The sequence below is a fragment of the Crocodylus siamensis genome, chromosome 4, assembly GCF_052110815.1.
Source record: "Crocodylus siamensis isolate JL-2025a chromosome 4, ASM5211081v1, whole genome shotgun sequence".
NCBI classification, from domain to species: Eukaryota; Metazoa; Chordata; order Crocodylia; family Crocodylidae; genus Crocodylus; species Crocodylus siamensis.
Genome location: NC_143398.1, coordinates 19,982,305 through 19,998,841, shown reverse-complemented (window position 1 = coordinate 19,998,841; position 16,537 = coordinate 19,982,305). Strand labels below are relative to the sequence as shown.

Sequence of the window (16,537 nt, the reverse complement as noted above, 5' to 3'; positions counted from 1 at the left end):
CTTACCTTCCAAGCCCTCTGTAATTTTTGCTGCTCATCTCTGGACTCTCTCTGACTTTTCCACATCCATTTTAAAAAGTGGAGCCCAAAACTGTACACAATACTTGATGCCATTTTATCTCTACGTTTATCTCCAGCAGCAACCAAATGTAACTTGAGAGGATGAAGCAAGAAAATTCTTAGGGGAGAATCTTATATTTACTTGACCTTCAGGTTACAGTTTAAGGCCTGTGCATTTGCTCAGGTGGAAAAGTTTTGGGATGTAAAGGGTATCACAAATAACCTGTGGACCCTGTAATTATAAGTGATGCTTTTTACAAAGATCTTAAATTATACCATCAGGGCATCTTGAAATTAATTCTGATGCTGCCACTCTTGACAGTATTCATTTTAAACATGATTTATTGCTGCAGGCAAAACCAGATGTCTTGGCAATGAACGTACATTATTGCAAATACAAATAATGAATTAATCAAGGAAGAATTACAATTCAGAATAGAATATATATACATAGAGGTGGCAGAGATCCACTGTATTTGGTCATCTTGCCCCCCCCCCCCCGTCAGTGAAGGGCCATCTTCTATGATAAACTATTCTGTGTGTGTTCAGCTTAATTTTAAGAGTCTTAAATGAGGGCAGACCCTTCCATAGTCTAAGAAATGTCACCGACATGAAGATTTTTCCCAGACCTAAAATTAATAGTAGACCTTTCTTAATAGTATCTTATTAATCTTACATTTAACCCTATCAATTTCTGTCATTTCCTCTTCACTTACTTAAACAGTCTCATTGGTGACATGTAGGGGGTGTACACAGGTGCACTTGCATCCCCGGAGATTGGCCGTGCACCCCCTGAATGTGCCAGCCCTGAAATCAGAAGTGCACTTCCGGTTTCAACACTGGCTTGGCAGTTGACCACTGGAGGACACCCCCTGGTCAGTGATCAGCCACTGGGGGATCCCCCCGATTGGTGATTGACTGCTGGGGGGACCCCCCATCAACAATCTGATGCCCCTCCAGACTCAGGAGAAACCAGTCGCCCATGCAGAGTCTGTTTAGGCCCTTTAACTTGTTCTAAATAGTCACCTCTTAGAGTCACTCCTTATGAGTTTGATGTTCCTATGGTTAGAGAATGGCATTGATATCAGATTGCTGGTGACATAAAATATTTCCATGTGGGAGCTACCTGTTGATCTTGGTTTGCTTTCCATCCCACAGGTTTTCATACAAGACACACCTTCATAGCTGGCATATTTATTGCCCATCCCAGCACAGATGCCAAGAATGAAAAGGAGAATCTAAACAATTGGCTTCTAACTGGATAGCAAAAGGAAAACTGAAGTTGACTGTGTTTTCAGACAGTGCCACAAGTACTTCCTGGATTGTTGACTGTTTACATTAGTGTGCTGAGTAACATTTGCCTACTGTTTATTCTTTTTATGACATTAAATTCAGTGATTTATGACCTTTAATTTAGTGTTTTACTAAGTAGCCTGCTCAGACAGAAACCTATATTTTCATGGGCCTGCACAAACGGTATTGGTCTTTGCTTGACAGACTAAGCACACTGACTCTGAACTTATCATTGAGCTTATTAATTAGTGGGCAGTGAAAATTATAACAGAATGTTCAAAACTTCCTTGCAGTAAGGTTGGAGTGTCATTGGTGCCATAATGGGCCAGGAATTGTGCAAAGCAAGGATTTGATGGAAGTTGGGGTGGGGAGCAGCAATATATTCTACTGGAGTAGGTGTACAGCTGGGATAGATGTTAGGTGAGCTTTCAGACACCAAATGACCTGAGGAGTAGGTCAGTTGCCTAACAAAACTTTATTTTTTATTTTAAAAAGCGCTATTTAGCATTCCATTTTCTACCACCCAATTTCAAATCCCTAAAACAGTTAAATAACATTTTTCTTGAATATTTACATTTTTAGTCGGTCATACTTTATGTGACTATTCCTGCAAATACTTATACCAGGCATAGCACTTACCTCCATAAGTAGAACTGTAGAATCATAGTGTTGGAAGGGATCTAAAAGGTTATCTAGTCTAGCCCTCCAGTGCATAGAGATAAAATGGTAGCATTTTAAGCACATTATACTTGTTGTCCCAGTACAAGTGACTACACCAAATTCAGGGGACATGGAATAGCACTTCCAATGGAACTATCAGTAGGTGATCTCAGAACTCTACAGTCAATTCCTAGGAACTAAAAAGAAAGGTTTGAAGATTATTCCTAAGGAATATACAGTAACTTATATAATGAGTAATTTGATTCATCCTTAATGAGTTTTACTTTTTAAAATAATGGCTGGTGCTTACATCCATCCAGTAGCCCCAGTTCAAATTTTATATGCATGTATTGTGTTTATATGCATACAGATTCCCTATTTTCCTACAGAAATATTATTATTGCATTGTTTTTATCATAGATGAATTAAATATAATGTATGCTATATTTGCATAAATCAGTATTTGTTGATTTAATCTAACATTTTTTTATCATGAACCTGATACAAAAACACAAGTAAAACTGAAAAGAAACTATTTGAGAACATTTGGACTTGTTTAATGCTAAGATTTTCTTAACCCTTTAAAGAAACACAATAACTCACAACTTCAGCTCCATATTATCTATTTCACCCCAACTTCTCATTATCTTTCCCTTTTTTGATGAAAGATTATAGAGTCTTATCCTGGGAAATACTGATCACCTGCAATTTATGTTGATTTCCCATTGATTCTTATGGAAGATGCTAGTTCCCTGCATTTCTTCAGATCAGTGTCATATTTCCCAACTACTGGACATGTCTACATGTGCACTAATGTGTTGTAGTTAAAGCGCATTAAGTTTAGTATCTGTGATAACAGATACTAATGCAATGTGCAGTAACCGGCACTACTGAGCAATAGTTCCAGCACAGGCTTTTTTGTGATGTTAATGCATGGTAGGCCTGTGCAAAGTGGCTAGCATTCACTTTGGATTTGGCTGATTCAGGGGATAGCGATTCAATTCGGTGATTTGAATCAGTGTCCTGAATTGATTTGGATGAATCTCATTCAGAGATATGGCTGCTGCCAATTCAGCTGAATGTCTGAATCAGACAGGTCTCATCTCCCACCCATTCACCCCAGCTCCTGGCACTTTAAAAAAAAAAAAAAGCCCCCACTCATTGGCTGCTGCCCAGTAGGGGGGCAATCCCCACTGCCCCATGCTGCATAGAGGGCTGTGCCACGAGCCTGACCACCCCCCACTGTCCCAGCCCCCCTGCGGATGCCCTGCAGCAGGGATCACCCCCCACTGGGCAGCACCTGGTGAGTAGGGGATTTTTAAAGCACCAGGAGCTGGGCAGGTGGGGCAGCCATGGGGGGGCGGGCTGGGGGACCGGGAGGGGGATGGGGAGAGCTGGGGGAGCAGGCAGGGGATGGGGTCTCCCATGGTCCCCTTCCCCCGTCCTTCAGCCCCCCCAGACTCTACTTACCAGCATGGAGTCCAGGTCCAGCTCCCTACTGCAGTGGGTGGGGACTGTCCGAGTCACTGAAGCTCTTAGAATCTTTTCTGAATCAATTTGGAGAGCTTCAAATCAATTTAAACCTTTTAATTAGTCTCCTGATTCGATTCAGCCAAATTGGGCCGAATCCCCTCTGAACCCAATCATCATCCGAAGCTTCACACAGCCCTAATGCAAAGTAGATTAATTCTACTGCACATTAGCTCATTGGCATGATATTTGCCTGCTGTGCTAATGCACAGTAGAATTGGTTTACTGCACATTTAGCGTCTTGTGTAGGTGCTCCCTCTGTGTGGCACTTTCATGATAGTCCTCATAACTGAGGCTTTCTACAATGGTAACTACAGTCAAGACTCAGCATTACATCTAAAGAAAACTTAGCTGAGTGCATCATCTTTTTCCACTTCCATTTTTCCTTTACACTCATCATATAGGATCAAGAAAGAAGAGTAGGGGGAGGTCGAAAAGAAAGAGGAAAATTGGGAGGCAGGATGTGGCAAACAAATGCTTAGAAGAGTCCACAGTCTTTCAGATTTTCTTTGATTATTATGTCTGTCACTGCATCAAAAACGAACTTAACATTCTGGGTGTCTGTTGCACAGGTTAGGTGAGTATATATCTCCTTGTCTTCTTTCTTTACATTCAAGTCTAGGAACTGTTTCTTGATATAATTTCCTGCATCTTCAAATGTGTTTGCTCCTAGTTGGAGATAATAATAGAAAACAGAAACAAGACACTTTCAATTTGGGCATCCTAATCGCTAATAACAAAGAAGATTTTCATAGGGGTGAGAGGTGAAAATGGGAAATGGGAGGGAGAGCATAGGCACTTAACTTTAGGTACCCAAACTTGAAAATGTCAAGTTTGAATTAGCCATTGAAATCAAAACGTCATTATAAAAATAAATCATCCAATGTTGTGAATGCTTAGTGCCTGCAGCTAAGAGTGAATGAAAGAGTTAGGAGTGTTAGCAGGATTAGGATTGCAAAAAATGATAGATGTGGCAGGAGTGAAGAAGGGGAAGGAGTAAAGAAATTGAAAAAGAAAAATGCAGGAAAAATGCATAGGTTTAAGGGTTGACAGTTAATTTTTTTTTATGTAATTTTGCCCGCACTCACATAAAAGGGATGGAAGACTATTCTGGGGACTTATTTCAAACACAGGACTTGATGTGAATCAAGCATCTTTCACCTAGTTGCTGCCTGGATATAGTAATATCTGGATATAGTGATATCTGGGTCTGCTCATGTTTATGGAGGACCAGAGTTTCAGCTTATGTAAACTGGCAAAATCCCACTGGGTCTAGACCATATTGTTTAACTATCCTAAGTTATAGAAAGTAAAGCTCTACAGCTGGGCACCCAAAATTGCTAGCCACTTCTGAAATTCAAGGCCATACTATATACTTAGGATAACACTCTGGAATAGTGACACACTTTTTTCAGTTGGCATAATGTAATATGATTATGTAATATATATTCTGCTTCACCAACTGGGAGTAACTGCTGTTTTCTATCTGCAGAGGAAATTGTGACATCAGTAAGAGAACAGACATTTACATTTATGGAATGTTGTTAGATAATGCAAGCAAAAAAAGATGCTGACATGGGGTAAGTAGGTGAAACACCATTGATCTCCACAAAGAGTAATGGTGACATCATCTCCTCTTGCTTTAATAACTTTCTCATTAGCCACCACATTGACTGTTTTTATGTAGTATTCCTCTTGAACCCTAAAACCTACCGTTGTACTCTGGAAAGCAGACACGTAGATGAACTTTTGTTATTTTCTCTTGGAAGAGATCTTTCTTATTTAGAAATAGCACAATGGAGGTGGTTGCAAAGTACTTATGGTTGCAGATACTGTTGAACAAGTGAAGGCTTTCATGCATTCTGTTCTGTTAAGAAGCAGAAGTTGTTCATTAGAAGCTGACAAATTCCATCCCCAGGCATCACTCTGTATCTCTATCTCTATCTCTATCTAGTGTGTGTGTATAAACATATTTTAGTCAAAAAGAAATACTGCTTAGTCTGCTTGTAATAGTTATTGTGAGATGCATTAATTCTTATGTGCCATCACTGCATTAAAACTTCACAGAATAAGATATTATTTTTTCCTTCCAACTTACCACTTGCTTATCTTCTACCAGTACCATGTCATAGGCACTAAGTGCAGCACAGAATATGATGCAAGTAACCCCTTCAAAGCAGTGAATCCACTTTTTTCTCTCTGATCGCTGTCCACCCACATCAAACATTCTAGGCAAAAGGAATAACATATGTATCAAGTATAACAGTAAATTTTGAAGTCTTATTTACACCTTCAAACTCACAATGTAATTAGAGATGGATAGTATTGAAATACCCAGCTCACACAAGTACTATTCTAATACTCTTTTTGGAAAGTCAAAATGATCTACATATTACTTACAAATATGTGGTAGAGATGAAGCCAATAGGTGACCCTAAAAGTGACATGCGGTGGATCCTTATATTCAAGCAGAGCACCAATGTAGTCAAGGAGGCTCGACAGAGACACTCAGTGAAAGACTGGGCTCTAAACTGCTCATAGAAATGAACTAGGGAGACCCTGGCTATTAAAAATACCCTCAATATAGTATTATTTTGTTTGTTAATTGTAACATTTGTAGGGAACTGATCAACATAAGATTACTAGGAATCCAATCACTAATTAACATACTAGTTATAATAAATTGCCTAGTATGGGTTTATATATGAAGCTCTTTGTTTTCTTTGTCTTTCCTCGATCTGTTATACAGCTGTGTAACTAGCAGAATTTTTTATAATTTTCTGTATGTTTTATCTATTTTGTGACCTGGCAATTTCACCTGTTGCTTCTGCTACATGACATGCTTGCTCCATAGTTAAAGGAAAAAAGAGGATTTAAATATGACTGTTATTCAAATAAGCATATTTTATAGGTGCAATGAAGGCTGGAGAGAGTGCAGAGCAGGAAACCACCAATCTTCTTAAACACAGAAGAAGGTACCACACCATATGTGGGGGACTGAGCTAAGACCACTTTTTTGCATCACAATCCTTCAACACTCTCCTGAGTTTGAGATTTCAACATGAGAATCTGGTTCCTTAGGACCAGCATGGTCAGACAGAATACAGGCCTTAAGGTTCTCACTTATCTTCACATTTCTTCAGGTACTAGGGGTGAGTGTTCTTCTTCTCTCCTGATTTTTGGGAAAAGATTGGCAAACTTTGAATCCCAAAGTTCGTTTAAGGTGCAAAGTCCTTCTTACATTATCTCCATCCTTTGAAAAATATTTTATATTTGAAACTCAAGCCAGATTTTGCACTTTATGCACTTTATTTTGCAAATAAACCAGATTAAGTGATCAGAAACTGGTTTAAACCTGTAACAGAACAGATGTTCAGGGTACATAAACTAGTTTGAAAATGGCTGAAACTGGTTTGAGATAAACCTGGTTGAATGTAGTATCAGACTTAACTGATCTGGATCAAATCAGTTTATGAAATGTCTGTCCTAGACCCCATGCTGATTTAAGTTAAACCAGACTCCTCCAGCATCCCAGCATGCTCTCTGACCTGGGTGGACTCTCTGCTCCAGAGCAGAGCTGCCCTCTCCCCTCTGCTCCCTGGCTGGGGCTTGGCAGAGACTGCAGGCATTTGCCTGGCTTCCCCCTGCTCTCCACCTCCTCTCCCCATTCCCTGCTAAACAGGGCAGTCCCTTATCCCCTCTGCTTTACACAGACACCTCTCAGCATTAGCTAGCAGATCACACACTAGCTATGGTAGACAGGACAAAGCAGAATTAACTGGTAGCTGGTAATGTCCCTTTTTTTCTTAATGGGGTGATAAACCCTGAGTTAGGGGCAGTCAATTCCCTGCTGGGCTGGTCAGAAGTGTGCGTGTGTGGGGGAAATTCCTCCCTAATCAGATCATCCTGCTGGGGACCAGACACTCCCCACCCCACCTAAGATCAGCACTTTGGAAAGAAGGGAGGGCTGCTTTAGCACCCTCTGCTCCCCTCTGATTTCTAGCCTGGGATGTCTGTGCAGTTACAAACAGATTTAGCCTAGCCAGGTTAGACTAACCTGCAAAGACTGAATCAATTCAGGCTCAGGCTTTTTGTATGTCTGTCCCTAGCCTATGTGGGAGTGAAATGCAGCATAATTTTGCTAGCAACAGAAATAATAAGATTCAATAAGAGTGAATCAGTTTACTAATAAATATGGCAGAATCATTTTTTACAGAAATTGTTTTTTTTATACAATATACTTACCCTCTACTTGGTTCACCATGAACAAATTGAGTCCTGAAAGTTAGTAGAGATTATTCATTTTTCATAGACTGAATGAAAGTCTAATTTCTAGAGCTGACAAAAGAGTTGGAAACAACTTTTTCAACAAACTTAATCTTTTTCTTTTTCTTTCTCACAGAGTGTCTTTGAATTTGAGCTTTGTTGATTTGTTAACCAGTACTTGATATTCAAATGCTGCTTAGATTCAGTTGTACACATGCACCCACAGCTTTTGTGTGTGTTTGTATGTGCAGGGGCAGATCCAGGAGGGGGTTGAAATAGTGCAGTTGCACCTCCTTTTGATTCCTGGTCCACCCAAACTTTAACACCAAAAGTCTGGGAGGGACAGTGGCATGTCTATTCAGGCAGTGCTGAAAGAGTGGACCGACTTCATGACTAATTAACAGTGATGGCAATGTCTACAAGCTGCAAACTGCAAAGCTAATGTTGCTTGTGTGGCTTTAATTCTGCCCTCTTTTGCACAGACATCATGATATAATCTTCTATGAAGCGGATACACAAAGTTTTTTCTGTATCACCTGTATGCACACACAAACCTGACACTGACCCCAGGAAAACCTGTCTGAAGCTGACAGATGCCTGTGGCTGATGGACAGTGTGGCAGGGCAGAGGGAGCGCTTGCCCATGCCTGGCAGCCCGGTTGGGCTCTGTGATGCTGCATCCGCTCATGGGAATTCTCCTGGGTTCAGTGTCAGGTCTGTGTGTACATCATGGAGTGCTTCATGACAAGATTTGTGACAGACACAGATACCTCTTTCCCCCCCCTTTTCTAACTGCCTGGGGCTGACGGTTGGCTAGAGATAGGAGGCAAAGCTGCAGAAAGTATCTGGGCTAGTGCTGACTCGGTTCAGGGAGAGCTTAGGGCTAGGGCCCACTGGGTGCTTGGCTGGAGAAGCCAAGGACAGGATGAATGCAGGCGTAAGGGGCTTAGCGGGGGGGCTGCAAAGGAGCCTGGGATGGTGGTGAATAGTGACCTAACGTAAATTGATAGGGTATCTGGTACAAAAGTTTGATTCACTAGCCTAACCTAACTCGATTAAGTTTGAGTCACATTGATCCAGGTCTATTTTAGATTGGGTTCTGATATTTTAAAACCAGTCTATGTATGTTGAACTTCTGTTCCATTATGGGTATAGACTAGTTTCTGATCACATATACTAGTAAAAGTGTAATGTCTGTACCTGGCCTTAGACTCTAAAGATTCCATTTTGGGGGCTTAACTTTAGGGATCTAAAACGTATCATTATATACTTAAACTTGGAAAGTTTACACAGAAATATTTTGTCTGTCTCAATGGCTCAGATCCCTCAGATAAAAATGAGGGTTCAGAGATTCTGTAACTGGGTTGTTAATGTTATAATACACGAGTGTAACAAGTGGGCATCCTGGTACCAATTTCAATATAGGCCTACCCACTTGTTTCTGGGCTAGCCACCCACCCATCTCCCCTGCCATGCCTTGATGTTCCTTGCTGTCTGATGTTAAATCAGGCGGGAGGCTGCCCTTTAGCTGCCCTACTGACAAGGGCCTCTGTAAATGCTCCAATCTCCCCTTGATGTGTCCCATGCCTCACAGATGTTTCATATGGCCTAATAATCAGCCTCATCATCATACGGCTTTGCAGCCAGCCCTATCCTTGGGCCTATCAGCCCCTTCCTTGGGCCTGTCATCCCCTTCCATAGGCCCTGTCCTCAGGCTCTAAGACCCATCAACAGGTCACAAGCCTCTCACAAGCCTCTCTTGACTCTCAGCCCTGTCCTCGGGCTCCCATCCCCATCCCCAGGCATCCTCACTGGGCTCCAAGCCCCCTCTGACTACGGCTCCCAGACCTGTCCTTCCCTGGAGCCTCACACTTGACTTCCAAGTCCCTTTTATAGATAAACTTACCAGGGATGTGGGGGCTGGGGTTATCAGGTGCCCCTACCCGCCTTTCACCCAGGGTGCTCTGTTACAATAAGCCATATTTGATAAGTAGTATCCAGAAAAGTTATAAGTTATCTTTTAAAATTTATTCTCCCCCTCCTTCCGCCTCACCCACCAATCTTTTACAAAGATCTAGCTATCTGACAAACTGAGGAAGTAGCATCCAGGTAAAGTCTGCATACCTGAAATTTAAATCCTTGAAGGAAAACTGAGTCTCAATAATTCCAGTTGTTTTCACTCGGGAGTGTAGAACATCTTGCTCATTGGGAATATACCCAGGTGCTGTCAGCCTGTCCAAATCATTAAGATAGCTAATGGAATAAGACAGAAGTTAATAATCAGGGAGTTGGAGATTTCTGATATATCAGTGGATGAGTGAGTATTTTTCCCATACAGAGAGACCCGAGTTTTGCTAGTCCCACTACTGTAAATCTGAAGAAACTCTACTGCAGTCAGCAGGGTCACTGAGTATAAGAGCAGCTTAGCAGGAAGAAAATGCCATCTTCAATGCTGCTTGAGTAGCAACTAACATTAAAGATTTAAAATGTGAAATGTGCTACAGTAATCATCCATTAACCAGCACTGTGGCACTATTTGCCTGTTTAAATCAGCCGTCATTGGATTCAATTGTATTCTGATATATGCCACTGATAATACATAGGTTTTAATGGAGGCCTGGCCATTTTAAGTGAGAGCATAACGCCCCTCTGAGACATTTTTTACCTTTCTCAAAATGCAAAGCAAACATTTTAGTAAGTGGAAATTACCAAACTCTTAGAAATAGATCTTCTGGGAATTATGTCAGGTAATATTATCAGACAATGCTTCCAGATTATTATAATCTTTTTATCTCTCTCAATTGAAATGAGAACATGGTGGTTTGGAGGAATTCATAGCTAAGTGTTATTTCCCTTCATCCTGAAATTCACAAGATAAAGGTATAGGCCTGTTTTTCTCTTCTTTAGTTTAGTCACCATTTTGTGTTTAGTATTTATATTGCAGGACATTCTGGTGGCTTCCTGCCGTCTTGATGATCCATTGGATAAAGATCCTAAGAACAACCATATGAAAGAGGAAATATCAGTCTCATTCTTAAAAATGGGGAAATGGAAGTACTGAACATGCTCAGGATCACATATAAAGTCTGGCAAGACAGGGAATTGACTAAGATCCCCTGAATCGTAATTCCTTTCCCACCATCTTTTCTCCTCTCCTGTAAGTACAAGCAACATAAAATAGAGTGGAAATTTTAGTGTGTTTATATAAATAAATGGATTTTTCCAGTTTATATTGAAACGCTGAACAAAATTAAAAAACAGAACTACATGAGTTGGGATATATTGTTCAGCAGTGGGTGAGGTAACTCCAGGCCCTCAGGATGTCTCAGTTGGCACTTTTCCATTTGGCCTACATTACCTGTTTCCTTTTGTTAAACTCATCATTGTAAGGCTCTCCCATGTTTTCTAAGTTTTGTGGTTTGTTTTCCATCCCTCACAAAAGGTCTGGTCAGCATGAACTGCTGCTATACAAATAAACTCCAGATCTTATCATCTCAACCAAGCAATATTAAGTGTATTTGCAAAGTAAAAAACATGCTAGTGCTAGAACATTTCAGCACTTGCGGGTTAGTAAACAAATCGTTTGTAAGAAGATTTTCATATTTTAAACTCAATAGCAATCATCCATGCAGAAACTACTTAAACTGATTATCAGTATTTCCATGTCAACCCATTATTTCTGTCCAGCTGCAGATGCACACACCTTATTTTAAACCTGCCATCTAATTCTAGTTCATTGATTCTTAGATTTGCATTCAGAGCACATGTGTTAACAGCTGCTGTAACTATAGGTCAAGTCTATAGAAATCATGAATCGCAGCAGTCTTAACTATAAAGAATATAAGTAGCAAAAGACAGACATGTGCATGAAAATTAATATACTCACACCTTCCCTCTTAAATGCAAAGAGGAATCAAGTGACTAAACAAACAAGTGAAATGTATTAGTAGTAGTAATGCTATAGTTCACGCAGCAAGTTTTCAATAGTCTTAATTTCATCCCTTTCTTCATCTTTCAGCAGCTGATTTATGACTCCCTGAAAGTACATCTTCACTAGAATTCAATAAGCCTAACATTTTAATGCTACTGAGCAGCAAAAAATAATTAAATAAATAAATAAAAATTAAAAGGAGAGTGATTAAACTTGGTTTACCAAATCTGCTAATTAAAGAATAATCAATTACACACTTAAGGTCTGATCCTCAGCAGGTATAAATTGGCATCTCTCAGGAGAAGTCAATAGAGCTATCCCAATTTATTATAGTTTAGTTCTAAAAGCAACATAATTGTTACACTGGAAGGCTGATTGGCTTCAGTAAGCTTTAGATTGATAATTAGAAGCTTGATGGCAATGACAAAAATGACAAAAATCCCACATTGTGTGGGATTAGGACCAACAGAGCAGCTTTTGAAAGGTTTTCAGGCACCTAAGATGCACAGAGATGCCTAACTGGATTTTTAAAAGTACCTGAACAGGTTTTAGATGCATACTTCCCATCAAAATAAATGAGACCCTTGGAATAGGTGGTTCTTGGATAATTTCTTTTATTTCTCAACTATATCTCTGGCTAAAAACAAAAAAGAACATGATCCATGCCCATCACATCACATAATCTGTGTCCATCCATGCTTTTCTGAAGGCATTTACCTCTTTTCATAAGTTTTCAGTGTGGAATAGGAGACAATACACTAATTTAGAACATATGAGACCTGAGCTCTCTTCTAGCTGTGCTACTGACCTACTAGGTTATCTTGGACTTCACCTTCTCAGTTAGGTACAGACATTCAAAAAGTCCAAGGCAGAATCAATCTAAGTTACATGGTTTCTGTAAAAGGCGCAGTTTAGATTGGTAGTAAATGGGACACACATTTGCCCTTTAGTGGTAGAGGGGAAAATCTTAGACTGGGTTCCACTATTTTTAAATCAGTCTGTGTGCTGAATTTCTGTTCTGTTATGGGTATGGACCAGTTTCCAATCACTTATATTTCTAAATGTATAACATCTGTACCTGGCCCTGGTAGCTAAATTTCCTAATGTGGAACCCCTCAGTTGTCATTCATTAACATAACATGAAGATAATACACAATTTCTCTTCTGGATGTGCATTGTGGGGGAAAGAAGGACTAGAAGAATTTCACTATCCATCCCATAGCCATAGTGGCAAAATATTAAAAGACTATGGGGAAAAAAAACTGCTTTATTTTACGCAGTTGCTGCCTATATTTTTAAGGGATCACTCAAAAATCTGGCATGATCTGTATTATGCAGGCTATTGAATTTCAGTGAAATTTTCTCTTGTAAGTAGTCAGTAACTTTCCTTTAAATATCTTGCAAGACATCGAGAATGGAAAATCTCATTACTTCCCTTGGTAGTTTGTTTCAGTGGGTAAGTACCCTCACTTACTTTGAATTTATTTGACTTCAGCTTCCTATCAGTGCTGCTACTTATACCTTTCTCTAATAGATAAGAAAACTTCATCTTTTGTTACTACTGTAAAGGTACTTCTAGCCAGACTTCATCCAGTAAGAGGAATTGTAGAAACAGATGAACCAGAAACTGCATGGGAAAAAGGTGTAAAATGGGAGCTGGGTCTGCCCAGTGTATCCTGAGACTCAGAACTGTGGTAAATTAGGATTTCTCTGCCCAGTCCCCTCTCCTCCCCTATATGACCAGCAGGGAAAAAACTGCAGATACATTCCCCATAGAGTTTGCAGCTTCAGGAATAGTTACAGCAGAGATCTCCAGCCTGTACCTGCCCTGTGGCTGTTTGCTCCAGTTCTTGCCTTTCTAGTTCTCCTTTAAGGTCTTTTCCCTATGGTGCCTTAGCAGTTCAAGATCAAACCTAGACTCCACAAAAAGCTTTAAGTGAGAGGCAAGGATTTCTTAGGGTGGTATGTTTTATTGGTCCAACTACATACTTGGGATAGAGTTAGACAAGCTCTCAAATGCAAGATATTCTTCCTCAGATCTGACATGTCTTACATTTGAGAGCTTATCTAACTCTATCCCAGCTACATAGTTGGTCCAATAAACAATATCATCCTAAGAAGTCCTTGACTCTCTCTCAGTTTACGGACTATCATGGCTAAATTGCTCTTGCACTACCTTCAAGTTAAGGACAATTTAATTCAGGTTATATAAATTAATTCAAATTAAAAGAACACCTTTTATCTCTAGCATAGATGTCTCTAATGAAAGAAACATCCTATTATTATTGATATCTATTCACTTGGTTACATGATTTTAACGTCATAGGAAGACCAAAAAGAAGCCTGGTTGCTAAATCCCCACCTTTCTCGCTGTGTATTCTGTATATGCTAGATACTCTAGATTCTAGAAGAGAACATTAAAAAACCCACAAAAAACCTTTTAGGACTTGCTAAAGACCAACTAGTTTGAGTTATTTCCACAGGTCCATCCCAGAAGTAATTAAACATCCTTCAGCTATAATTCTTGTAACTTACTACGCAGCTGAGTCATTAAGCTGATATTCTGCAGCCCTTTCAAAGCAGGCCTGGATCCCAGGGTCCTTCCACAGTCGTTTTATGACTTCTGCCAACTCAGAAGACATGGTACCTTCATCCATAGAGTTTCCCATAACGTAGAGTTGTTCTTCGTCTTTCTAAAGTAAAATTTAAATGAATTGGGTGAAACCATACCATATCACTTGGCCTCCTAAATGTGCTTGTTTTATAACGAACAGCGATGGTTTAGGGATTTCTCAATCTCAGTTTTATTTGTAACACTACTGTATGACGCCATTGCCTATCACCCCACACACTGGCACACCTCTGAGGCTGGACATAACGGGGGCAGAGAACTTTCTTCTGTCTTCCTGTAACAGGGGTCTATTATTTCCCACGGCAGCTGCTCACGTCAGGCCAATGCTACACAGAGTACTTGTATTGAAATCTCTAAATATGTCTCCTGAGCCAAAGTAGGAGTGAAACTTTAGGCTTAAATATTTTCTAAGGGCCTTTTTAATACAATTTTGAAAATAATTAACACATTTTTCTAGCCTTGGGGTATTACAGAAAAAAAGGTTGCTAAATGAATCCAACTAATGAATGCGTTTCTCTCCTGATCTGATCTTTAAAGAAAGAATCTGTAATTGAAAAAAAAAAATTAAAGAGTTCTTGTTTTAAATATAATCTTTCCTAATTTTATGTGTCCTTTTGTAGTCCATCAACAAATGACTGAAGGCAATGTACTCTGTTGATTTCTTTTCAGTAGTTAATGGCTTAGAAGAATATTTCAAGAAAAAGTGTGATTAAAATGAGGTCATTTGATACAATGTCAGAGCAGTGGAAATCATAGAAAATAACATAATATAACTAGACACCTGACATGACTCTCTCAGTAGGCCTAAAATTATAATTAAAGTTGTTATAATATTTTGAGCATAAAATTCTGGTTTTCTCAAAAGCTGGAATTCTTATTTCTAAAAAAAGGTTCAAATTTTCACATAAAATATTTAGAAGTTAAAGACTTGTTTTGTTTTGTTTGATATTGACATTTGCCAACCTTGGAAAAATTGCAGCCTGGCAAAAATGAAACACTAGAATTTTGACATGACAATTTTGCCCAAATTTGAGAACCTTTGAAAAGTGTGCATGGGGGAAGGAGAGGAGCACAAAATAAAACACAAAATATTGTATTCAGCGGCAAAAAAAGATAAACCCCTTGAAGATGGGGCTATGGATGAGCAAGTCTTATCAACCTTCACTCAGTGTGAATAATAATAATAAGTTGGGCCCTGTGTCGTGCTTCAAAATAATAAATTCAGTAACCACAGCAATTAAAATGGCTTTTTTAGTTTTGTGGTGGAAGGTATTATTCAGGGAAAAAATGAGAAAGGCAAAGAAAGGTAAAATAAAATGCCAGAAGCACTGCACAAATCATTCAATCTGAAATCCAGGGAGTAGATGAAGTCCTATAGATATTATGGGCACCTGTACACATGCCCGATGCCTGCTCTGATTTTTGCTAATTAGCATGTGTAGGAGCAGACTACAGATTAATCAAGTTTTCTAGAGTGTGCTAATTATCATGCATCCTTGGCATGATGTATCCAGCGTCCCTGTACTTCAAAATGGCAGCAGAGGTGCTTTAACTCAAACTTGTTGAACAAGGCACTTCTGCTACCATTTTGAAGCACGAGATGCTGGAGACATGCAACACTGTGGGTGCTTTAATTAGAGTGGTTCCTTAGAGCAGCTCTAATTAAAGCACCCCACTACCCCAGGGCACATGTAAAGACACCTTTTGTTCTTTTTAGTGTCTCTCTTCTGTTTCAGTCCTCAGTAAAATGCAAAAACCAGAGTCAAATCTTCAGAAGTTTGACAGAAATGGGTCTCCTGTACCCCAGAATAGTTCAGTGCAGAATGCAAATGGATGCTGGACAAACTGATATAGCATTTCCTTTGTTTCTTTCTCAAATGAATTAGTTGCTTACTGACAGAAGTCTGGATTTCATCTGCAGGGCTTTGCATAAATATTCTTTATCTTTTTTAGACACCCCCCTCAGGTTCACATGCTCTCAGTACTGGGTTTGAACAAAACCCACCTAGTACAAGGCCTAGCTGAAACTGGAGTATTACCTTGCTCAGGTCAAAACTATGAGAAATTGTAAAGTGTGTACAGTGTTATGGAAAAAAATCATTGCGCCTGGCTTCACCAAGAAGGGACATTCATTAGAGACATTGAACCTACCCAATATAAATCTCAA

General features: G+C 39.6%; 1 protein-coding gene across 1 annotated transcript in view; it reads right to left on the bottom strand.

Moving 5' to 3' along the window:
• Positions 1-3,828: 3,828 nt before the first annotated feature.
• The window catches only part of GNAT3 (G protein subunit alpha transducin 3), a 32,100-nt gene continuing 19,391 nt past the window's right edge, over positions 3,829-16,537 (bottom strand). The window contains exons 4-8 of the mRNA XM_090046290.1: positions 14,274-14,431; positions 9,932-10,060; positions 5,641-5,770; positions 5,256-5,409; positions 3,829-4,211 (exon numbers count right to left, since the gene is read on the bottom strand). Of these exons, the coding sequence (XP_089902416.1) occupies positions 4,021-4,211; positions 5,256-5,409; positions 5,641-5,770; positions 9,932-10,060; positions 14,274-14,431 (762 nt within the window). The 3' untranslated portion in view covers positions 3,829-4,020. The remainder of the gene's footprint in view (positions 4,212-5,255; positions 5,410-5,640; positions 5,771-9,931; positions 10,061-14,273; positions 14,432-16,537) is intronic.